At 39.7% G+C, this 26,434-nt stretch overlaps 1 protein-coding gene across 5 annotated transcripts; it reads left to right on the top strand.

Annotated features, from left to right (window-relative positions):
• Positions 1-563: 563 nt before the first annotated feature.
• On the top strand, positions 564-26,434 carry LOC311580461 (phospholipid scramblase 2). 5 transcript variants are annotated; one of them, XM_084752074.1, is made up of 9 exons: positions 564-1,894; positions 3,136-3,182; positions 10,183-10,263; positions 16,056-16,291; positions 17,940-17,982; positions 20,625-20,845; positions 20,963-21,124; positions 22,740-22,901; positions 25,876-26,434. In XM_084752074.1, coding segments are annotated over exons 1-9 (984 nt in total). In that variant the 5' UTR covers positions 564-1,892; the 3' UTR covers positions 25,906-26,434. The 5 variants fall into 5 exon arrangements, with proteins under 5 accessions (XP_084608200.1, XP_084608201.1, XP_084608204.1 ...); XM_084752078.1 differs by having other exon boundaries at positions 569-1,894; positions 3,136-3,279; XM_084752077.1 differs by having other exon boundaries at positions 1,878-1,894; positions 2,896-3,279.

The following is a 26,434-nucleotide window of genomic DNA, read 5'->3' as shown; positions in this document are numbered from 1 at the left end:
GATTTAGTTTTGCGCTTTCACGGTGCCCTTGCTTACAGGTTTCCCCAAATCTGGAGAGGCTCAGGTGGAACCCAGGGCCTTTGGAAGAGCAAGGCACTCCCCCAATTCAGCTACATCCTTGGCTATGCTTTCGTTTTTAAATAAAATGATATGTAGCGGGAGAGTTTTGGTTTGTTAAAAAAAAAACCCAGTTATGTAATTTTTTTTTTTTTTTAAATCCCAGGTGTGGGATAAGTGGCTGCTTCCCAATAGGTGATTATGGTTTTCCTTGGGCATGATTTTTTTGCCAGCTGCAGATAGTTTGGAAATCTGGGGACTCTTGAGAAGGTATAAATGCAAGAGCCCCGAGAGGGTGAGAGGTGCTCCAAAGAGAAGGCTGCTCATCCTCCTGTTGTTACTGGTTGCTGTTGTTTTTGGTTTGATGAGAAATTGGAGATAATCTTGACAAGAAGACTGGACTTGCTCCCAGGAACCAGCTGGCCCTAATCAGTAGGAAATAGTCTATAGAGGTTTTTGTTTCCCCTCCCTTCCAGCTTTCTTTCTCTCCTACCTAGTTTTGGTAAGATGAGAAGGGATTAGCATAGATTAAGTGTTGGAAGGGAGGTAGAAGTATACGAACTCAATAAACTAGCTAAACAAACAAACAAACAAACAAAAACATACACTGGAAGGGTCTGAAAATCACTGAAGGAAGACTCCAGACACAAATCCTATGTAAAAACAAAGAGCATTTATTCTATAGAAACAGCCTGCATGCAGGGGGTCAACCATCCATACAAATTGGTGACGACCCTGAGGAGCCTGCAGGCTCTTTTAAAGGCTTCTAGGGGAATCCTGTGGCTATGTCAGTCACTCTAACTGGGATTGGCCAGTGCCTGTGCAGGTCAGTCTCTCTAAGTGGGATTGGCCAGTGCCTGTGCAGGCGGGCCAGGGTTGTGGAGGCTGTATCACCAGTCATGGGCCCTTTAGCAGTGTCCGGTCGGCCCTCTCAACACCAATTTAGTTAAGAGCATACTTATTCTTTAGGCAGAACATCTATATCACAGACTAGGGTGATCTGTGAGCCTTGATGAGGTTCATTTTCTATTCCAGTTAAAGAATTGAAAGTCGGGGAAAAAAAAAATCTCAAGCTTGACAGGCAGAAAAGGAGTTCTCTCAAACACAACAGCCAGAATCACATTTGAAGAAAGGCTTTTATTGGGGGTGAGGAAAACACTGGGGCAGAGGAGACATGCAGAGAAAAGACCCTACAAAAAGCAGTGGGGAGAGGGTAGAGGCGGGGGAGATGGAGTTCTGGAAGCTGAAAATCCTTAAGGGCTATTTTCCTTTTCTTCTGGAGTCTTCCTCCCCTAATTTAGTGTTTGTCAGTTTGAAGAAAGACAGGATGGCTGATTGGGCCACAACTGCTGTGTAAACATGTCCTAGTCTGGCCTCAAGAACTTGTTAATCAAGTCCATCAGCAGGGGGCCTAAGGACGGGCCACCAGGCCCTTGTTTTAGGCTGCCAGTTTGGTGCATTTGTTTGTTTTTGTCTCTGATCAGTGGTGAGAAAGAAGCTAGCCATTTGGAAGTTTGCCACTTTTGTTTGGTAGCCACAGCCCTGGTCCCTTTTCTGTCTGCCTATTAGAGAATCCTTAACTAAGAATTTTTCACTGTTAAAAAATTTAAAGAATTGTGTACTCATTTTATGGGGCTCAGCGAATCGAGAGAGGGCAAACAGCACACAATTACTTTGTGTACCAGAAAGATTAACTTAGGACATAAGGTCACTGATGATTAACAGTTTACATTTAAAGTTTGGACTTAACTGTTCTTGAGAGTTCAAAAAGCACAGCCAGAGAGAGTCATGAGTGGGAGAGTCCAGAGTGAACGTGGACAGACTGAGCTGGGCTCATGTGAGGAGAGGAAAGGTGGTGGGTGGATGGGGGGAGGTGGGGGGGGGGTAGGGAGGAGAGGAGCTGCCAACCAAGAAGGTTGGTCTGGGACAAGAGACTGGCCAAGAGGGAATAGAAAGACCAAAAGAAAAAAATGGGGGTGCGGGGCAGGTAACCAAAGCAGGATTGGATAGGAAGAGCAACCCATTTCTGGGCTTGAGAAGTTTAGGGCAGGTGCCAGGGTATGGCAGCTGTACCCTGTAACAGGTAGGGACTGAGGGATGCTGGGAGCACCTGGAAGCCAGAATTACCTTTGATGTGCTAATGGACACCAGTCAACCCTTTGCCCAGGGTTTGAGACCCAACAGTAACACTAATTGCTACTTCTGCTTTTGTAGTCAAACTTGCTTACTCTGCTCAATTAAGGGACAACTGCAAGACAGATGTTAAAGTTACACTCCGCCTAAGAGTAAACAAAATACATGCAATCTTGTGGGTATGGCCTGGTACGACTTAATGCTGCACCTGTGGTGTGCTCTCGCTTTGCCTCTCTGGCACCATGAGTATCTGAGGCTGGTATTAATAAAGCCTTTTCTTATTAAAATTTCTTCATGGTCATGGTGAATCTTTGAGGGATCCCAGACCTGTAACAGATCATGAGGAGACTCCATCTCAGAAAGGACTACTCACCAGAATATAACAATTCCTGTCTTATATTTATGACAAAACAAAACGAAACAAGACCAAAACCCAAAAAAAACAACCCTCCAAAACACCCATAAAGAAAAATAATATTGGCTGGTCATGCTGGCTCCTGCTGTACTACTGGAAATAATTCATACTCTCCTAACCCCAAACAAAACAAACAAACAAAAAGTAAATCTAAACATCATTCCTAAGTCTTGTTTTTAAATCAATCTCAGCGTCTGAAGACTGCAGTAGAGGTCAGAGTAAAGGAAATTCCAGTAAGAGTTCCCTTGGGGATCCAGAAGTGTGCACAGCTCACATAATTTCTACCCTAGAGGCTCTGCTAGAAGCCGGTGAGACGCTCAGGGTCCCAGACTTCAACTTGTAGCTTGGTTCCGTTTCAACTAGAGGGCAGGGGCGCACCTTTCCGGTAGCCAAAGGAAGTCTTTTTATATGCACAACGCAAAACTCTGGAAACAAAACCTAAGCCCCTGTCGAAGGCTCCACAGTAACTTCAAGGGGTTTTCCCACACGAACTTCCTCCTTTCGCTTAGCTGAGAGCAGAGTTACTGCAGGTGCCAGGGTTCCTGGAACTCCGCTCACGTGGAGCTGCTTAAGAACGGTGAGCCAGCTGCCTTGCCTGTCTCTGGAGGATCTGGCGCCCTCGTGGGACTCAGGACTTACAGAAACCCTGGGAAGAGGAATCTGAGGGCGAAGAGGTGAGCTGGAAGTTGGGAAAGGTGGCATAGGCTCCTGGGAAGTGGAGGTGGGCACGGGCGCAGGTCTCCGGCTGGCTAGGTAAAAATGTAACTCAGTCAGGTTTGTCTGCAGACAGGAGTTGAGGGTTATTTTCATGCATCTTTTAGCGAGGAGAAAATTATTCCTTCCATTCAATATCGTGCCTTTAGATGTGTCCTTTGTCTTTCCATTTCAGGCTGCTCTTTAGGTTGTGAACAGGATTTCCTGCCTTATTGGGTGGGTGGGGGAACTCAGTGAAAGTCAGCAGCCTTGTCCTGCAGGAGGCACAAACTGCCTACATTTGTAAAAAAAAAAAAATGTTAACTATAGAGAAAAAAAAAAAAAAGGCCAGAAACAACCCCCACCCTAATTATCAGGTGCTTGTGTGGTCTCTTACAAATGTTTGAGATTAACTTCTAATGGTCCCGACTCCTCATCTCCAAGGGCCACTGTCAAGGACAGAGCACATGAGTTAAGACCAAGTAATTGTTCTTAATCTATTTAAACACCCGTTCCTTCTCAGGAGGGTCATTCTCTCTGAGAATCTGCTTGCTTCTGTCTTTCTTGCCCCCTGTTTTATTAAACCTGTATATGTGTGTGTGTGTGTGTGTGTGTGTGTGTGTGTGTATTTATGTATGCATATAGATTACATTATATATATTGTGGTCAGCATGGAGAGGTTTTAGAGGAACAAATCACAAAGCCTGCCAGCTATGGAAGGTACAATATTAATACGAGCCCAAACTGCGCATGGCATTGTAGGACACCAGTTGCACAGAAAAGACACAGCAGGTGGAAGGCAGAGTGGGTTTGCTTCCTAGCTACCCACTCAGGCTGCCTGAGTGTGACCCTCTCTTCTGTTTTCTTATCTGTGGACCCTGAGCCAGTTTTCTTCCTGTGTGTTCCTTCAGCTAGTCTTAGAAAATGTGCAACTAGTACAAGGCTTAAAGGGTTAAATTAATTTTACATCAGCTAGTGTAAGTTGTTAGAGTAGAAAAAAAAAGGACTGAGTTTCAGTTGACTTGTATGATGTCAAACCTTTAAATACTTGAATAGGAAATGTTTGTAGGAATATGTGTGTGCGTGCCCGTTCTCTACCACTAATATTAAGTAGCACCCAGTTTGAACGCCTGGATGTTACATAAATAAACCTAACCGTTTTTATTTTTATTTTCTGACTTTTGTTTTTAATTAACTGTTTAAAAGATTTCCTACCTTAGGGAAAAACGACATGGCTGGGAGAGTAGGTTAAAATGAAAGGCTTTTCTGTCCTTCACAAGAAAGATACATTAATGGCAGTTGCTAAAAATTTCTTTAAATTTAGTTTGTTTTGTTTGTTGCTTGGTTTTCTGCTGTAAAATCCTTACGTGCACAGGATATGAACCATTAATCACCCTAATCCAGGTGATAACTGGGCTAGATGGTATTAAATACCTACTTTTACGTTTGTTTCATTTTTGTGGAGGGAAAAAAAAACAATACACAACAGAGAGGGAGCACAGGCTTGTTCAGAATGGCTTGGCAGGAATAGTAAACCACTTAAATGAAAATGACCATGTCGGTTCTTGTTTCTCTTGTCTCTTTTGTTGACTTTTTTTTTTAATGGGTTTTGTGGCGCTTAATAGGCCCAATTTGTCCTAGTTGATACGTAATCTATTTCAAAGTTTATAAATAAAATTCTCTAAGATCCTGTCCCTAATTGCTTCTGAGCATGTTTGCTTTATTTTCCCCCTTAAGCCTAGATTTTGATAAGAAGTCTTACAGTTTCAAATAATATATTGTATATAGCCAGATTTCTCCATTAGAGCACTTCTGGCTTGCACTGTGTCTCCAAGAGCTCACTGGTGTCTTCTTGCCCACATGTGTGCAAATACAACTATGCTAGCTCCATAGAACAGTCACCCAAATCACAGTTCAACAGCTGAAGTGTGTCTTTTTAGATGCTAGCCTTTCAAATGCACAGAATGTATAGATGAACATTGCCAGAAATGTGTGAAAATTATTATTTGATTTGCAACTTATTTTCGTTATTTTTACCTCAGTCTCTCTACTCCTCTTTCCCTCAGCATAATGTCTCCTCTCGCTTATTAGTAGGATGCTTGAGACTTAGAATAATAGGGATGGAAGAATACTGCAAGTTAACCTGTAACACAGGCTACAAATTTCGGGCCCTTATCATGTACACTCGGTTAGCTTGTGTATTGAATGACTTGGTGATTTCCTCATTAAGTAGCTCAGACCTATTCTTTACTTATATGATTGCCATAATAATTTTATGATTGTCCAAAAATATTTCTTGAAAGCTATAAGAGAACTTTCTGAATTCTTGGGAACAGGTTAAAAGGTTCTTACTAAAGCATAAATTATAAACAGTTCTTACAACATTCTTCCTCTCCATGCTGGGAGAGTGCAGTAATTATCAAATAACCAGGCCTTATTATTTTTCACAGAATGAAGCCTCAGTTTCCCCCAAACATCTTCCATGGATGTATGTGAGCATCAGATTTTGCCCCAAATTCTGCTCTGGTGCAATGACGATTCACATAGGAACATAGTATAACAGTACCAGAAACTTCAGGAATTCATCATCAAGAATTCTTCTCTTTCTAAAGTCTCTTCATAATTCTTTTCTTCTATAAGAGCTATTTCACAATCATGATATGTAAAATATTAACCAAGTAATTAAGCCAGGAGATATGCCCAGCTCTTTTCAAAACTTGAGTGTTGTGCCTGAGAATAAATTGACTAGGATTGAGACAGCCAAAAGACCATTATAATAGCACAGAAAAAATAATAGAATAGCATAGAACGAAAGCATTGACTGAGCAGCTGGCTTTGTTCATCAGTCGCAGAGAGTTGTTCATTTTAATTGGCACATTAATTGGCAAAGTATACAGGTACACTTACAAAAGTGCCTAACTATTTGAACTACAACTCCCAGCATGCCATCTTTAATGCTTGTGCTGTATTACTGTTGCATTTATAAAGCTTACAGTACACTGAAGACACTTCAGCTTTATTCTGCAGTAGGTACTCCTTCTCCCTATCTTATCTGTAATGTGACAATATGGGAAAAAGGAAAGAGGAATGTGAAAAAATGCACATATTTTAGAGTCTGTTCTGTGCAGGGTGAGCAATTCTCACCTTGGAAAATTCTCATTTGATGCTAATAAGGGCTAGACCTCCAACTGCTTAAAATCCACCTGACACACACATAGCATGTGTTTACAGATTCCCACCTTCCAGCGTTTTCTAAGTTTCTGACTTGCACTAGGCTTCTCAGTTTAACATAGCTAAAACCTAAGTTTTTTTTTAACTAGAAGAGAACTATTTCCATCTCATAAATATGCATCTATAATCCAAAAATCGTAATCCTAATTCAGCTGTCAACTGACTGAAAATAAAACATATAATTAAGACTTTTTAATACAAAATAAGGAAAACTTGCCTAGACCTTTCCTCATAGAAGCTACTGATTTACCTTTAGGTATATTTTGGTGCTTTTCTGACTTAGAGGTAAGGTGGGAGTAATGGGCAATAATCTTGAAAAGTGCTGTTAAAATTTGTTGACGTTTGCAGAACCTTAATTGGCCAAGCATTATCAATAAAGGAAGCTGTGTTATGAAAAAAAAATTAGGGAAGATTAAAACTTTACAGACAGGTTTACATACGTCACGTTTGTAGGGGACCCTACCCATTTCTACCTCCGCTTCACTGAACTCTCCTCGAAAAGCCTTTCAGAAACTTGTCAACCATCAAAGGCCAGCCACCAATTTCTAGTTTTTTCTGAAAAGTACAGAATGGGAAGAGAGTCAAAGCCAGAGGATTAACTGACTAGATGAAGCTGTTTCAGATAGCTACAGAACAGTAGCCCATGGGTCTGTGTAGTTCCAGGACATTCTTGTTAATGCCTGTTAGGCAGGGTGTGATGTGTTAACAGAAGGTCTTCTATTCTCTTACTGTCTAAACCATGGGCAAACAATCGACGCTGTTTTGGTATTCTCACCATGAAGGTAAATCTGTTTGCCTGTTCTCTGCTACAATGTTTTATCCTTTATTCTTTGTTTTATGGTTTTATTTTTTTGACTTTGGTTTTGTTTTGTTGGTTTATTTGTTTGGTTGGTTTTTCAAGACAGGCTTTCTCACTGTAGCCCTGACTGTCCTGGAATTCACTCTGTAGACCAGGCTGGTCTCACCGTGGGCATCTTGAGTGCTGGGATTAAAGGCATGTGCCATCACCGCCTGACTTGTTTTGTGTTTTTTTATGACACAGAATCCAGTGCCTTTCTCAGTGCTTCAACAGCAGAGAAGGTGTATGCAAAAATATCCGAAAATAGCCATGGATTTCTCCCTTAAAGCCTTTGGGAAAGCTAGCTATTAGGCTTGTTGGTAAACAAATTGTATATGTATTGTATGGGGCAGTCTTTGGCTTCTGTGACATTTTATATATACAGGGCTTATTGTAATCATATGAATTAAAAAATTATAACTGTAAAAATTAAGTTTATTCTAACACGTCCTCAGGTGCACACCTTTCTGTGTGAGCACCAATCATAACCCTGTCCTTTTTCTCTCAGGAAACTCTTAAGTAAAACATGTATCTTCTCAAGTATTTAGCAAAAGATTTCGCCTTGTTAGAGTTTTCAGGCTCTCATCTAAGGAGGAAAAATGCTTTTTCTGAAATGATCTTCATTTGGGGGAATGAGTCGTTGTTGAAATAGCAATAAAACGATGTGTCTTTCACCAGGCAAAAGACCTCTCATTTTCCCCAAGAATGACTTCAGCATTGACTTACTGCATGTAAAATTCCACGTAAATTTGTGTAGACTTAAGTTACTTTGTATGTTAAAAGCTTACGGATGGCTCATTTTAGCTGAGAAAGATCTATTTGGCTATGGGCACATTTCTTTTGTTTCACACACACATAGTGTGAGAGAGCGTGTGTGTGTATGTATGTATGTGCTTATATGCCTAAATAGAAATTCTATATAAATGAGAATAATTATGCATATAATGCACAAATAGGAATATACGCATGTAAAGGGAATGTGGTAACTTCAAGATAAAGTGATAATCCTATTACTTGTATGTTACTAATACAGAAAATTACCTGTAATTACTGTTTTAGAATATTTGAACATCTGTCCATTATCTTAATTTCTCTTCATATGAATTCCTCTTGGAATTCCTGGAATTAGAATAATTTTTTTGCTACCCTAACCCACAGACAATGAGCTTCTGACTTACTGACTCTATCTGGTCCTGGTTATATGTATGCAATTTATATTATTCAAAAAGTGATGGTACAGGACACCAAAGTGTGTCATGCCAGGTTAGCATAGATCTTTTACATCAGAGCTGGACTGTGGTCCCTTTAGAAATGCTCTGAGACCCAGGGTATGGGCAGGGCTTTAAGAGAGGAGAACTAGGGCCAGGTGGTGGTAGCACATGCCTTTAATCCTAGCACTCTGGAGGCAGAGGCAGAGGCAGATGGATCGCTGTGAGTTCAAGGCCAGCCTGGTCTACAAAGTTAGTCCAGGACAGCCAAGGCAACACAGAGAATCCCTGTCTTAAAAAAAAAAAAAAAAAGAAAGAAAGAAAAGAAAAGAAAAGAAAAAAAAAGAAAAGAAAAAAAAAAAAAAGAAAAGAGAGGGAGGAGAACTAAGCATCACGGCCACTCATCTACAGCAAAGAAGTAAGAGAGAATGGTTTTAATCAGAGATCTCCGAGATCTGATAACTTAGGGCATCTTACAGGAACTTGGACAAGGGATTTTTTGTTTGTTTGTTTGTTTCCTGAATTGATGATTGTCATGAACCCTGTACCTTTGAGTTGTTATGAAACAGTAAGAAGAGTGGCTTCAATTTAGCCTGTCTCATAAACGTACATAAATAAGAGACTGGTGTGGTCATTACACGTTCAGAAAGTGTTACATGCAGAAAATGCCAGCTAAAAAGCCAGAATGTTTTCTTCTATGTTTTTTTTTTTTTGTTGTTGTTGTTGTTGTTTTGGGTGTTTTGTCTATATGTATGGCTGTGTGAGGGTGTCAGGTCCTCTAGAACTGGATTGACAGACAGTTGTGAGCTGCCATGTAGGTGCTGGGAATTGAACCAGGATCCTCTAGAAGAACAGGCAGTGCTCTTAACTGCTGAGCCATCTCTCTAGCCCCTATTTTCTTCTATGTTAAGGCCACATTCAATAACTAAACATAATGCCTTCTAGATCATAGTTTCCATAGTGACAGAGCCATCGTTACCCAGAATGTAACCGAGAGTACCACCGGAAGGTGCTCGCTTCATATTTATTGACAACTTGAGATGGGTAAATGGCCCACTAGAAAAGACAATGACTGAAGAAGCAATAGGGCAAAACATTTCTGCATATATTAAGATAATTCAAGCCATAATATATAGAAGATAACATTCTAATATGTGATTTGATTATAATTGACTGATACAGTTTTTAGAAATCAGTCAGTTATAATTTAGAAACTTCGTACAGATCAGTAGCGCAGGCCCAGAGTAAGCATACAAATGGCAATACTGAAGTATTTACTTTGTTTTCTTATTCATGTGCACATGTGTGTGTGTGACTGCATGGGTATGTATATTTACACGTGTGATCAGGTAACCACCAGAGCCCAAGAGAGAGTGTCAGACTCATAGGATCTGGACTTACAGGCAGTTGTGAACTGCCCAGTGTGGGTATTGGTAGCAGAACTCCAGTCCTTGAACAAGCAACAAGTTCTTTTAACAGTTAAAGCATAAAAGACCCGAAAATTAATTCTCAAGGCAGTGATTACAACTCACTGTGTTGTGTTGACGTTGCGTGCTGAAGTACATCTCTTTTAAACTGATATGCGTGTACCTCTCCCTGCATTGCAGACATCCGAATGGAGGCTCCTTATGCAGGAACACACTTGCCATCACGGTATGCCCCTCAGTATCCGCCAGCAACGTTCCAAGGTAACTTCCTTGTTGAATAAGGAAAACTAACTCTAAATCGGTTGATGCTCCCAAGAGAAAGGAAGAAGTGGTGACCATGTCTTTGTTTTAGTAATTCTGTCTATTGGCTGAAAATTACATTGAGGAAATAAATGTTAGTGGCCTAGGTTTTGTTTTGCTTTAGACTACATTTTTTTCCGAAGAAGTAATTTTTATTCGTAAAGGACAGCAAACAGTATGAAGAGCTAAAGGAATCCATGGGTTTATATTTACTCATGAACTATAAGATTGAAAATAAATTAAATCTTTTTTTTTTTTTGGTTTTTTTTTTTTTGAAAATACATTAAATCTTGATACAGGTAGTAAGTAAAAGGAAAATGTTTTATTGGCTCTTCACCTCTGCTAAAGATCGCTTCATGTGATGGTATTTTGAAGATATAACTGTGGGTGTTTTTGAGCCATGAGGTTTTTAGAATTAATGGTACCCAGTGAAAAATAAGGAAAACTTAAGACTGTAGGCTGCATACAAAAGAAGTGTCACTCCCTCATAGTAACCCTCATTTTCATTTTGTAATGCATATGAAGGCTTTGTTCCTTTATACGTGTGGTAAGAAAGGGGCATTAGTCACATATCATGCATACTAGGATTTCATTTACCTTTCCAAACAGTACAACGATTTCAGAGACCTAGGCAAATGCCATTGTCAGTATCACTGGAGCTTTGTAAATGCCGATGTCGATGGTGTACCCAGGTTTACCCATAGCAGTCTACTTAGATCCTCAGAGATCACCCTGGAGATTAATATGAAAGGTGTTCCAGTGGGCAGAAGGGTACGTGCATTTGTTTTCTTTTGAGTAAACAGATTTGCGTGGGAGTCGAATGGCCTGTGTAATTGTCTTAGAAAATTCCCTGTGGGTCTCAGATCTTATCCAGATGTTTCCAATTAAAGGACTATGAGCTGGCTAGGCTCCAGAGCTCTAAGGCAGACATTCTCAACCATGGCTGTCATTAATTTTCACTTAAAAATACTAATGCAGAGAATCTTCCCAGGGAAATTAAATCACACCTCTAAACAATGACTGGTAATAGCCAGGTGGGTTTAATGTGGGGCCTAGGTTGACAAAGTCTGTTCTGAATTCCTATAGATAAAGAAGTTGGAGAATTCCTAGCACATCCATAATTCAACCCAGGCACCTATGGAACAGCTTAATTAACCTTATAGCTAATTTAAACTAGGCATAACATGTGAAATTCAGTTAGTATCAGGCTTGGAGCTTATTAGAAAAAGCAGCTTGGTTTGGTTTCTATAGTCCAAGACTACATATAGCATCATCTTCAGATAATAATGTTTGAAAATGATAATGACCCAAAATGCAAAGGTTTCTGTGCTACAGGCATTGTTCTAAGTTAGGTTGAGACTAATCTAAGGATTCTCTTAGGATCTAAGAAACAGTGCTTTGTGCCAATGTCTGCTGATACAAACCACCACCACAACAACAAAATCAAAACTATTTTGAGGAAAAGAACAGTATTGGTATTGCATGTGTATGTACAGAGTCCCCGTGTCATTATTCCCCATGCAATGAGATGTGGTAATTGTTTTTATGATGTTTCATAGAATTAGAATGTTCAGCAAGGCAGCAGTAATTTCCTGTATGTGAGAGATATGCGCAGGTCCTACAGACATCCTGTACATTGCACGTCCTGTCCAAATGGCTTCTCTAGAGTGTTTATCCTATAGGCATTTAGGGACTGCTGCATGACTGTTGTCCCCTTACACACTGGAAGGTCAGGTACAGAGACTTGGATGAGGCTTCGATCTATGCAGTTTTTGCTCCATAGCTGCCTTGTGTCACGTGATCTACCCTTCTACATTGGGTCTTCCTTCTGCCCTAGAGAGGAGTCTGTGAGGGGAGAAGAGGAGTGAGTCAGGAGAGGTGGTCAGGGGAGTCGCTCAGCTCTTGACTAGCAACCAGGTGCTTCGTTATTTCTACAGGTTTCACAGAACAAAGACAGACTAGTGATTATCCGGATTATGTGTCTGTTTTTTTTTTTTTTTTTTTGTCATGTCCAGGGTTACAAGTTCAGTCACAATTAAAAAATGCAAACAGGACAGATTTTATTTTTCTTCTCAGCTGGACAACTCCAAAGAATCTAAAGAATGTCTCCTCCACAGCAAACGCATTTGTTATATGTCAGCCTGCTTTTAAGTTGGCAGTATTTGCACTTTGAAAGCACTCTGAACCGGCCTTTTAAGGAATAGCAAATATTAATACCTAAGTCCTTGTACTATACCTACATTATAAGTAAGAAAAGTTTACTGAGTTTTATTCCTCCACGGATGTACCCTGTATGACCTCTATCTTTAAATTACATTTTGTAAAAAGAGGCCTTGATTCTGTGAGCTAGTCTCCTGGCCATTCAGAGTTTGTTAATTGTCTCTATTTACCAAGCACTAATTATACTGTTTTGAGTTTATTTAGGAGCAGATACCCCAAGAAGATTTCTGGAGTAGTGGCCTCATCTAGCTATGTGCTTATCTGTGCTTAGCGATCTCCAGGGCATAAGGAAGAATTACATTTTTCCTAAAAAGGACTAAGACATAATTTTCTTGGGAAAAGACATAAAATGAATCATAATATAAAAGGTCCCCAAGAAGGCAACACTCTGAGACCAGAATCCAAAAGTGGGAGACAGAATGACCGTGGTTGCAGCAGTCAGCTCAGCTCGGCTGGAACTGTGTCAAACAGCTGTGCCTGCTACCTGGCTTTCTCCATTTTCAGTGGAGATGATTGTGTCACGCTCCTTAGCCTCCCCAACCTCTGCTGTTGTTGTATGCTGGAATAACACGAGGGCTCCTTAGGAAGGAGCCAGGTGAATGGCTTCCTGTTGTCTTACTCAGCCACTCCCAGTTGTCACCTAGATGTCACCTAGCAAAAGATGCCCCCCTCTTTAACAGTCAGCCCAAATTCACCGTCAGTTATGGTTTTGACATTCTCTTTCCGTATGGAACATTTCTTACCAGACTATCTCATAAAGTATTTCCATTCCCCTGTCTGCAGAAGTATAATCTGTGTAAAGTAACTGCCTCATGTACTGTCAACTCTCCCATAACTTCCTGTCACATCAGTATGAAATCTTTTCTGTGGTTAAGTGGACTAGAAGTTGTCTTTAAGTCTCTCACATCTTCAATAGCACCTGCCATGTATTTAACCTCTGTAAAGCTTATTTGCTATAGAAGTTATAAATTGCAAGTGTTAATGTTTGTTATACTAAAAAGCAGTACTATATCATTATTAAGCACTTAAAAGTTTTATCTTTAAAACTATATTTATTTCACTTATTTGAACTTAGTAGCCCTTATTCATTAGGGAAATAAAAATTAAAACTACATCAAATTCCATGTTGACCCATTCTGAATGGTTCATTTTAAGAAAAGAGGATGATAAATTAATGCGGTCTACAACAAAATTAGCACTGGAGATCCCTCCAAAATTGAAAAATATGAGTATCACAGGATTCATGCTAACAGGATCTAAGTCAACATACCACAGACATTTACTCATGGTTCTTACTGTACTTTTTGAATAGTAAGGAGTCAGCTTAGATAATTATCAACAGATGAATGAAACACACACACACACACACACACACACACACACACACACATGTTTTTTTCAGTCATAAAGAAAAGTGAAATCATGTCATTTGTAGATGATGGATGAGATTTGACAATTCTGTATTTAGAGATACAAACCAGGATAAGTATGGTAGTGTACACCATTAGTCCTAGCGCTTGGGAGGCAGAGACAGGCATATCTTTGAGTGTATGGTGCCTGTTTAACTTACATAGTAAGTTAAAGACCAGCCAGCTATGCTGGTATGGTTGAACCATCTCAAAAGACAAATATATCAACAAATAACCAAACAACAGCTAGAACGAGGGGGAGGGTAAGACTCCCAAAGTCATATCTCTAATTTTTAAAATTATTTTGGTGTGTGGAATCTAGAAAAAAAAAAACATGTCCATATAGGATGCAAAAGTAGTCTCGGATATGCTGAGTGCTAGTCCGAACCAACGGGAAGGTAAAGGGTAGTACACAGAGGGTGGTGACAGATGAGTTGGGAGCAAGTAGGTCAATCTCACGGTGTGAAAGAGAGTGTGTGTGGTACAAAGGTTAGAAGCCATTAAGAGAGACAGCACATCACAGTCCATTTCAGAGCTCTGATAGAAAGAAAATCTTCTAAAGTCTAGCAATCAGAGAGAAAATCACCACGATCCAGAGGGACTCCTTGGTGACAGGGAGAAGCAATGAATGTAAGACCGAAGACCAGAAGTGAAGGCCCCGATCCAGCTTTTCACATTAAAGAAGTCTATGGTCATCGTAGAATGCCACCAAGTAGGGTCTCCTACGCGTGTAGACCTGAAAATTGTTATTTTGCCTGCCTCTTCTTGAAGATATTTAGGGAGATTTAGAACAATATTTATTTACTAACACTGGAGAGAAGGGCTGTATTCTCACCTGACAGGGTAGAAGCCAGGGTTACTATTGAACCTCAAGACCTGGGACCCGTCTCTGAAAACACAGCGTCTTTCCACTTGCAACCATTAGCTTGCTACTTTTTTTTTTTTTTTAAAACAAAGCCTTGGAATGCTTTGTAAAGACAGTCCAGTTCATTCTGGTATGTTCCAGTTAGTTACTTGGATTGACACATTGCTTAGAGATTTGTTTATGTTTTGTTTATACATATTCATTTTATGTACATGTGAGAAACCATCACAACAAAACCCATCATTTTGCTGAAAGTTTTACTGCACACTCCACAGAAGGAATTTCTGTTCATGAAAAATGGAAAAATTCTATTGGATGTTGGATAATTAAATTTCATAATTTAGCACCGTATGTTCTTTGGAAAACATTTTGATTAAAAAAAAAGAGAGTAAAATCTATAAGAGGCAAAATAAATTTATGTAGCTGAGAGGCAGAGTAGAGGAAGAAGTTAATAAGCTTCTACCTGTGAGCACGTGAGCATGTATGTGAGCATGTGAACATGTGTGTGAGCATGTGTGACATGTGTGACAGAAGCTTCTCATGATTGTCCACTGCACTCAGCTATAGCAATAGAACCTAGTACAATGGAGCACGCAAATTCAACACTTAAATAAGCATCTTAGAAGCACTTCAGTGTAGCAATAGTGACAGGATTTGTATATATGTTAAGGACCACACACCCAGATACACACACATATATATGTTTCTTAAATTTAGATTCTACCAAAGAGAGAAAATAGAGGTATTTGCCTTTGTGCATCTAGCTTATATCTCATTGTATGGTAATGTCTAGTTTCATACATCTTCCTACAAATGATTTCATGCTTCTTTATGGCTGAATAAACCTTCATTATTTATATCCATAATTTATATCTTTGTCTATATCTATATTCAACATCTATATCCATTATCCATCATACCTGTATCTGAATTCATATCTACATATGTGTCTATATATGTGTGTGTGTGTGTGTGTATAAAATTTTCTTCATTTCTCTGTTGGTAGGTATCTAGGCTGATTCCCCAGCTTAACAATTGTGAATAGTTTACAATAAACATGGGTGTTTATTCTTCATCCATTCTAATTAGAAGCAGGGATAAACCACAGACCACTGCATTGAGAAGATGTGAACATCATAGACTCAGAACTTGTGAGCAGAGAGGCTGCTGGGTCGATGTCGGGGATAATTCTGCATGAATTGCTGAGACTTTTTCTGTATCAAGTTGCAAATGATTATCCTTGCTCCTATATATTTCAGGACCTCCAGAACATACTGGACGCCCTACAGCCCAGACTGACCACCATGGTCCCCAGTCTGGTTACCCAGGGCCCCAGCCTGCCTACACAGTCTCAACAACAGCTGGCTATGAAGGTTATAATACAACATGGCATTCTAATCAAAATAATCAGGTTATAGTCCTTGTAAATACTGAATGGATGCCACCACCACCACCTCTTCTGAACTGCCCACCTGGGCTAGAATACTTAAATCAGGTAAGTCTATATAATCAGAAATCACAGATGACAAAAAAAAAAAAAAGAAAGAAAAAAGCAACTGTCTTTCTATTTCTAGTTTACTTGAAAAACAATTAATTTACTAAAGCACAGCATTGTCTCTGTGTCTCCTGATTAGTCATAATTCCCTGCATGAAGTTTGCTTTTTAAGTAAAATATCAATGTGTGAGATAATTCTGTTTTTAGTTCCTGTGAATTCAGCCTATGATAACAGCCAACACCCAGGATTAATTACACATTATTCAAGTCATTGTCGCTAGTATGATCCCTATAGACTTCTGTGGTGAGGGGGCGAGATAATTATTACCATTTTTTTCAGAAGTGGAATCTAGTGTTAAAAGATGTTAACCGCTTTGTTCAGGCTCAGAAACCAAGGAATAATCATTGTGATTTACTTTTTAAATGTGGGCTTTGGTACTGAGCACAGACACTTTTTTTTTTCCAAGACTGACCTATAGCCTTGGAATTTGAGGAAAAACAGTCTAAATAAAATGTATTAGTTCTTTATCATTACGTGATACCTAACAGTAATTTTTTCATGCATGCAGTTTTATAGAAATCTGCTTTTATTCTTTAGAAAATCCAATATTATAAATGCCTCCAGTGAGGGAAGAAAACTGGGTATTGCTGACCGATATAGTTCAGTGGTAATGAATTTTAGCAACATGAAGCTTACTAATAAGTTGGTGTGAAAATTCAGTGAGGTAAAAGAGGGCTGTGAGGTGCACCCAAGAGAAGCGTGTGACATCCAAGCCATCCCCAGTTTGTCAGGTACATATAGCACTGACATGTCCCATGGGCACTCAAACAGCTGACAGTCATTGTGAATGTTCATCCCGAAAGAGGACATCATTATCCATTGACACACACACACACACACACACACAAACCAAGGCTCAGGGTCAGTTGCACAAAAGGAGGTGGCAGAATAGAACGTAAAAGTAGGAGACTAAGGAGGGTTGCTATGCAATGCTTGCTTCTGGGTGTGGCGTGACTACTGAACTCATAGTAGTTGTGGTTACCCTCGAAGGCCCGAAGAAGCTGAATCTCGGCAAAAATTCCTCCACTGAAGCCAGAGGGGCTCCTGAGTCCTCGTCCCATTTGGTATCTGCTGAGGGTGTGGTCACTGATGGGCTTTCCATGCTCTGAGGACAGCCCCACACCTGTGCACACAGGGGCAGCACTAACGGTGCTTAGTGGAATATTCAAATAGAAGAGAAAAGATCATTTTTTTTTCCGTCTCATTTTTGAAATGAACAATTTAAAGAAACCGGTGCTGGGTCTGGAGAAATGGCTTAGGAATTAAGAGCAGAGCCTGGTCTTGCAGAGAAGCCAGATTTTATTCCCAGCACACACATATGGCCACTTAACAACCATCTTCAACTCCGTTTCTGCTGAGTCTGTCTGCCATGTTTAGCCTCTGCAAGGATTGCACACAATTGACATACTTACATACATGTAGGGAAAACATTCATACACATAAAGAGAAATATGTCTTTAAATAAATGCTCACCATTAAAATATAAAATTTAATGGTCTACGAAAAGTAATGCGACATATGAAATGCTGGTAATATTAAGGATTGATCACTGATTGCTTGTATACATTCTCTATTTTTCTATAACAGCTTGATCAGATTCTGATTCATCAGCAAGTTGAACTTCTGGAAGGTGTGTATCTGTTGTGATGATGGTACTTGTAGAAACAGAAGCAGCTCATTAAGATGGAGGCCTGTCTGGTTTCTGCTACAACATTCTTCTGTGGAAGGTTCAGCCAGGGGGTCACAGATGCCTCCCTTTATAGCAGAGAAATTGTAGACATTATCTCCTGTCCACTTCTGAGAACTAGGAGTCAAAACTTCCTGTGTTGGACGTGCGTTCCCATGAGATGTCACCACATTAGAAAGGAAACAGCGTTTGTGCGCCCTTCCTCTGTGCACTGAGCTAACCCGGCCCTTCCCGGTGACTTCTACCTCGTAGCTACTCACTGCCAGGGTGTGGCCTGCTTGAGCCTTGCCAGAACTTCAGGCAATGAGTGGTTCAGCTCCCATGGCAAATTGCTAACAGTATAGCGGAGGCCTACAGAATCTTCCCACTGTGGGCTGTGGATTCCCACCGAGGCGCAAGGCCGTACGGTGTTGAAGAGGCTGCTCCTCACAGAACATTCATGTTCTGAGTGGGTCCAGTGTTGCCAGGTGGAAACTTAGGAAGCCACTAGTTACGCCACCAGGAGAAAGCAACCAGGAAAGGTGTATGAACCCTTGACCTCTTGGCTGGAGTCTAGAAATATCTGTTAATCCATCTTCGCTAGTTGGCTAAATTATTTTCCACTGGTAGAAATTAGCGCATGAATGTTACAAAGTCATGGATTAAAAAACAAACAAACAAAACAAGAACCCATATATCACTTACGTACATTTTATACTATAAACCATTCAGTGTTCTCAGAACTCTTCCTTTTCTTAATTTTCTCAACTAATTTCTTTGAAATGGAACCCACTATTTTTTTTGTAATTTGTTTTCAGGTTTTAAAAATGTTTATCATATATGATATTTATGTTTTGCAATATAAGTAGCAGATGTTATATTTTATGTAATGTAACCCATTTCTCTTTTTGTGACATATTTATTCAAACAGACAAGGTAATTTTCAAGTCTATTAGTATTAATATGGAGTATGTTTACATTTATTGCAAAGTTCCTTATTCTTCTTCCTCAGAACTTAACATGTAATTTATGAGATTATAAATAGCATAAAGGAAATAAAAATGAATCAGGCTTTCTATGATCTGAACCTATGACTGGGGATGGGAAAATGCCTGATGTGAAAGCATGAGGACCTGCTTGGTGATCCCTAATATCTATCAGAGAACATGGAAGATGCTAAGAACTCAATGGCCTGCCAGAAGAGCCAGAAGGGTGGGCTTCAGTTTAAATCAATTTAAAAAACAAGAAGGTAGAAACCCACAAACACGGGGATCCAGTGTCAGTCTGTGACCTTTACATATGCTCATAAAGGCAGCATTCCTGTAGTCATGTGAATACGCACTTAAACACAGGCCCAGGCATACACAGACAAGCTCTCAATAACAGAAGGTATAAGCATGCAATTAGTTTGTTTTCATTAGATAAGTAAGAAGAATTAGGGTTAATGATTATAAACCAAATATTGATGAGCAACTCAAGATTTCTGAGGTTAAGACACTGAAATGGCAACAGGTTGGATATTAAGTGCTACTCAAAATCAGCTGCCTGAGTGACAGTTGAATATTGAGAGAAAGGTGTCTGTCCCCTGAATGCAGAGCTCAGGGACTATGTCAGCCCCTGAAAAAGCACTTCAGTGAGTTTGTGACAATAAAGGACATTTCCAGAGGACCAATAGTCCTTGCGTGTGGATGGCATAGGGTGTTTGGGCTTGTGCAGATTTTAAATAATCACTCATGATTTTGGCAGACCTCTAACAACCTCAGACCCAAGTCTCAGAAGGTTATAGACAAAGAACGATATTTATTCTGTCTTGGCTCTGAGAAAAAAAAAAGGCTCACAAAATGAGTATTAATATGTCAAAGGCCATGGTTTGAAGATCTCTCGGTGTCCACATGTAGCACCATTCTATTAGCCCCTGATGTGCCCGGAAAGGCCATGTAGAAGGCTCTCGGCCATAGACGGGATCTGAATTCAAGTTCTCATCGTTAAGCATTGCAACCCTTGTCTAAAGCCCACTTCCTACTTTGAAAGACCTATTTCTAAGCTAAAAGGGATTTCCTTGCCCAATGTCCTGTTGTGATTCACCTGTTGTGAATCCCTTGTATTGCTTTTGTGCAAATGGTGTGGAAAGGGGCCTCTGTGTGTGTGTGTGTGTATGTGTGTGTGTACACATATGTATATATTCCTCAAACTATTGATTTTGTGTATCATATATATGTATGTGTGTGTGTTGACTAAAGCATCCACAGACTATAAACGTAAGAATCACTCGAAGATGACTGCACAGTTATCTTCACACCCAGCCCTCCCTTCCCACCCAGCTCTGCACCACCTCAGATCCTGCAGCCCCTCGTGACAGACTCCATGGGGGTGGAGATGCAGCTTGCCCTCTTTGGAGGTCTCCCATGTGGACTTCCTTCCTTCTTACCTGAATAGTCTTCCTCCTTTCCCACTGCCATTCCCTCAGTCCAGATCATCTCAGCGCTGCTGGTCTCCCCTCCCCTCCTGCTTCCTGCAGCCTCGTGCACACCAACCCACTGCTACCTTAGGAGAGCGTCACTATTCCTCAGACAGTGGTGAATCTGATTTCCCCTGTATCTTTTCAGTCTTAACTGGCTTTGAGACAAATAATAAATTTGAAATCAAGAACAGCCTCGGGCAGATGGTTTACATTGCTGTGGAAGACACTGACTGCTGCACTAGAAACTGCTGCGAAGCAGCTAGACCCTTCACCATGAGGATTCTGGATTATCTGGGCCGAGAAGTCATGACTCTAGAGAGACCCCTGAGATGCAGTAGCTGTTGCTTCCCCTGCTGCCTCCAGGAGGTCAGTGTGAAGTTCCCATGATTGCTTGGGAAGAAGGTCAACATGAGTTTTCTAGCATGCATTAACCCTGGATGGTGTGGCTATGGTTATCGTCAACAAGCACTCTTGCTTTTGTAGATAGAAATCCAAGCTCCTCCTGGTGTGCCACTTGGTTATGTGACTCAGACCTGGCACCCATGTCTGCCGAAGCTTACCATTCAAAATGAAAAAAAGGAGAGTGTCCTAAAGATTGTTGGTCCATGTGTTGCATGCACCTGCTGTACAGATATTGACTTTGAGGTAAGAAATATCCATGTCCACAGGATGTGTTTTCCTGACATGAAAAAAAGTATATTCCTATGGAATGTTACTAATGCAATACTTAAATAGTGTGAGTTGATGTGTGCTCATCTGATTAATGATTGTTCAATTATTCAGAGCAAAGGTTAGTACCCTATTAAAGAGTAGAGTGTTCTAGTGTCATGCAAACTGAGGTCAATTCAAATAAACAAATAAATAAGAAAGAAAAACAAAAAAAAAATGTCCAGGATTTAAAGATTCTGTAGGTTTTGCTAGTGATTTGGCTGTGCAAATACAAGGGCCTGAAATTATATCTCAGCGCCCCTAGGGGAAAAAACCTAGTGTGAAATATGCCCAATGTGGGGGTGTGAGAGAATGAGGCTACTTTGGGCTTGCTGGCCAGCCAGTCTAGTTCAATAGGAAACAGCCAGGCTCAGATAGGACAGACCTGATCTCAAATAATAGGATGGAGAATGATAGAAGACTCCTGATGATGACCTCTGGCCTCCATAACCATCCTGTCGTACATAACCATGTCCACCCATACACAAGTGTGAATGCTTGCTTATGCGTGCACATGCGTGCGGACACACACACACACACACACACACACACACACACACACACACACACACACTGAGGGGGAAGCTCTTCTGTTAACACAGTATATTCACTTTATACCTAAGAGCTAAGAATAGCCAAGCCGTCTGTTCACATGCAGGTCAAGACAGTCATAGTGAATGCTCTAGTCCTGTGCCACAAGCTATCATTAAATTAGAGACATGTTAAAACCTAATTCTTAACAAATAGGAAATGTATTAGGCCCACCCTGTGTGTGGAACTCAGGTGTTATTCTATGAGCAATAACCTGTGACTTTTCGTGCATGTTGGAGGTAGACTTCAGCACATTTAAGGCACCATCTTCAAAGTATGAATACCTCTAATGTCCCATGTTTACTTGGTGGATCCTGTCTGGGATAAGGGTTTTAACGGAGGCTGTTCCCACCTCTGGTGCCTTTTGCAGGTTTGGAAAGCACACATCTCATTTCACACAAGCCTATGTGCTCTTACTTCAGTGAGCATCCATGTGCCCTCTGCAGAGTAGCATTTAGCTTGGGCCCAATCTGTTCCACTGTGTAATGGGGCCCAGGGCTTTTCTCTCACAGAGCTGGCAAATCAGGACATTTTCAGATGGGAAGTCTGACTTCATGTTGTTCTTCTTGTATTCTTTATACCCACGCTTTCCCAACTCCTACTCCATCTTGGCAGGCTCCCATGGAGCTTCTTGTTGGCCCCTTCTACTCACTAGCTGGTCTTAGGTCTTGCTATGCATTTTTATCTCATGCCCCTCACCCTCACCACCCCACTCCGTAGGTGACAGTGAGCCTCTGCCACATTTAAACCTGTCAGCCTGTGATAGCTAAACTTCTAAAAGCTAACAGGAGTTGATAGATGATATCAACTTCCCCACAGCCTATAGACTTAATAATAATCATTTAATAAGAAAAACATTTGGTCATAATTTTCATAAAATATTCGTCTGATTTTACCCACTTTGAAAGTAGTTTTGCCATACACATTCTATAAATCCTCGTGATTTTATTTTCAATTGTAGATCAAGTCTCTTGATGAAGCGTCTAGAATTGGCAAGATCACCAAGCAGTGGTCTGGTTGTGTGAAAGAGGCTTTCACGGATTCAGATAACTTTGGGATCCAGTTCCCCATAGATCTTGATGTGAGGATGAAAGCTGTGACACTTGGAGCTTGTTTCCTTATAGTAAGTCTGTTCCTGCTAACTTTTGTTACAATTGTTGCATAATGATTAGGCAAATTGAGTATCTCAAGGTGACATTATTAAATTAAAGGTTTTTAGCTTGTTAATTGCAATTCAGGTACTGATGACTACTTTGTATCTGAGGAGTCTATGCCTTGTCACAAGACAAAACATGGATTTTATTTTCCAGTTTCTTGTCTTCTCAAGTTTTTGTTGTTGTTGTTTGTTCATAAAATAAAACATAAAATTAGACATTGGAGGCAAGTGGTGAATCCATATTTAAGTGCAAAAAGTCTGATGGAAATATAGATGTTCAGTCATTAAATTTATCTAATGTACAGCTATAAATTGAAGTAAATTTAAACATCCAGGCATGACTCTAATTTCCCACTTGTAGAGTATTTATGGATTCTAGAGAGAAGTTAATTCAAACATTTATATGCCTAGGTATCTGAGCAGTTCGAATAAATTAGAAATTCCTGGTCAGTATTTACATAGTATGCTAGCAGATTCCAGTATGCAGGGCATGTTAAGCATTGCTAGAAGAAAGGAGTAGTCCTCAGCCTTAGCTACACAGTAGAAGGGCCTAGGAGACTTCACACTCTCCCTGACCAGATTGCACCCAAAGCTACTAAAGTCCAAGCTTTTAATCTGTGTATAGTTCTCAGCTAGTTCAAGGTCTGAAATGAGATATCTTAAACATCAATTTGGGAATGCAATCTGGAAAAAAAAAAGCTTGTGCAATCCTAAAGTCTGTATTTTTTCAACAAATAAATATAAAGTAAAATAAAGATAAAAATAAAACAGGAGCCTCTACAGGATGCCACCATAATACTGATTGTGGGACATGTTTGACATCAAATCACAGAAAACTATATTAAAAGTCATTTTTGATTCAAGGCTGCCAAATACAGATAGCCAGAACACTAAGAATGTAACATTTATGTAATTCCTGATTGTCTCATGGTTCTTCTTGCTGTAGGTAGTTTGTTGTATATATGTATAATAATATAAATGTATATGTAAAAAATTTTAATAGAAAAAAGAAAAGTGAATATAGGGCAATGGAGAGATAGCTCGGAGGCTGTGTTTCCAAAGGTCCTGAATTCAAGTCCCAGCAGCCACATGGTCGCTCCTAGCCAACTATAATGCAGTCTGGTACCGGCTTTCGGTGTTCAGGCATACATGCAGGCAGAATGAATAAAAAAATAGTGAATACAAAAAAAGTTATGAGATGTTCAAGAAAATATCTACAATCACTGGCTATTTGATTGTATGAAGGATGTATTATGATGTTTTAGTTAAAACAATTAGCCATTTCTATGATCCTTCAATATGAACTGGTTTAATAAAAGCTTTTTTTTTAAACTTTAAATAATGTGGAGAGAAGAACAGGGTTGTATGGTGAAGTAACAGGTAGACACGGATTACTCAAATTAATCATTATTGAAACCAAAGCAACAGGTGCTGAGACTTTATGCACTGCTATTCTTTGAGTTATGCTTTTCTTTTCTTTCTTTCTTTTTTTAAAAATTTTATTTTGCAAAAAGGTTAAGTAAAACCAACAGTTTATGGAGGGAGGGGGGGGGAGATGGAGAGGAGATAGATAGATATGCAGACAGACAGAAAGACAGAGAGTTGTGAGTAAGTGTTCCTTACACTTAAAAAGTAAAGTTAACTTTAATATTGGGGAAATGTTTTAAGTCAGAGTCAGGGCATGTGAAATATCCTGTATTTCGGGAAAGAACAGAATGTGCAGAGTTCACACTGATGACAACAGGTTTGCAAAGGGGAAGCGGCACGTGTCTTCTCTGGAAGAAACTTTCTAGATGGGGAAAATGAAGTCCCGGTTGTTACGGCAACGCAGAAGCTATGCAGCTCATCCACTTCAAAAACCATGGGAAGGGACTTTCGAAGTTTTCACAATCAATAATCAGTGAGGTGGTAAATATGTTTAACCTGGTTTAAACTTCATATAATATGCACACATGAAGCACAAATGCATTTTTGTGTGTGTGTCAATTCAAAGAAAATGTTCTCTTTTTTTTTTTCCAAAACCTTTTAAACACCAGAAACCTGTCTGTAAATACAGAGGAGGTCATTTACAACCGGATATTGCTTGGTTCAAAGCTAGGTAGAATAAAATAATTGTGAATACAAGCTGGGAGAGATGGATTGAGAGAGAAGTAACAGCAGCATTGGTACGCAGGTCGTCAGCAAACAAGCTGAGTTATTGCTGTTGGTGGAATAAAAGAACATAGAAATGGGAAAGAAATAAATCCCAGAGGATTTGATAGTTATAGAAGAAAATTAAATGGGAAACAGTAGGCAGGGTAAGAAGAGAGAGTTGCTGACCCTAAGCCAGGAAGCTTGATCTGTGCTTCGTTCTGAATGAGAAGGCTGCATCAGCCTCGGGTCTGAAGTTGACCCTCTCTTACTGGATATGTTTGAAAGTAGAAAAAGCTAAGGAGGTGAGGACCACTGGCTGCTCTTCCAGAGGGCCTGGGTTTGACTTGCAGCACCCATGGGGTAACTTAACAACTATCTATAAAGCCACTTCCAGGGGATCCGACACTGTCTTCTGGCCTCCGTGGGCACTGCATGCAGACACATATGTAGGCAAAATAACCATACGTAGATACTGAATCATTGATGAAAGAAAAACTTTAAACTTAAAAAAGAAGGATGGAAAGCTTTTGAGGGAAATACGAAAAAAATATTTAAAGAGATTATGAAGGGATTAATTAAACCTATACAGACATGGAGAAAAAATGGAGTTATAGGATCTAATTGCTCTTGTAGTCAGAAGGGGGAAGGTCAAGCTTATTTATAGACTTTCCAATGTTTACTCATTCCATTCTGTTCATCTTGGATAACACTATGTCATTGGGCATCATGTGCCCTTCACTTTCTGTATCTAAGAATAGATCATTCTTTGTCTCCTTAAAAGTATTTCTATGTTTTTGTTTCTATGTAGGATTACATGTTCTTTGAAGGCTGTGAGTAGGAACAAAAATCAGAAGTGCAGTGGGAACTAAGAAAAGAAGACAGATGAGACCTGAAGTCTAGATGAATAGACTGTCTGAATGGGCAACCCAATACTTTCATGTTCCTTCATTGAAATGTTTCAGGATTAAGCTGTAATACATGAGGCACACAGTATGTACAATTTTGCTTTCCAAATGTTAGTTTATGTTCTACATAATAGGAATAGACATGGATATATATGGTTATCCACTTCTAAAACCTTTGCTGAATTGAAAATAAAAAACAAGAAAATTATGTTTAGAATTAAAAATTTATAGAAAAGTAAGTTGAGCCATAATCTGTTATTTATCTTCCATCTTCTGTTCAATATATACCTTGTTAGTATTGTATTTTTATTATAAACTTATACTTAATTCTATCAAATCTAGTTAAGCTTATTTCTTATAAAGACATGGTAATGTCTAAAAATATATATTTTGAGAACATTTTAAAAATTAACTATTTTGTTGACTGGGAAATACTACTCAATAAAATGCTAATAAGATAAA

The sequence above is a fragment of the Acomys minous genome, assembly GCF_964271855.1.
Source record: "Acomys minous genome assembly, chromosome: 13".
Taxonomy (NCBI): domain Eukaryota; kingdom Metazoa; phylum Chordata; class Mammalia; order Rodentia; family Muridae; genus Acomys; species Acomys minous.
This window is presented reverse-complemented; position numbering and strand designations above follow the sequence as displayed.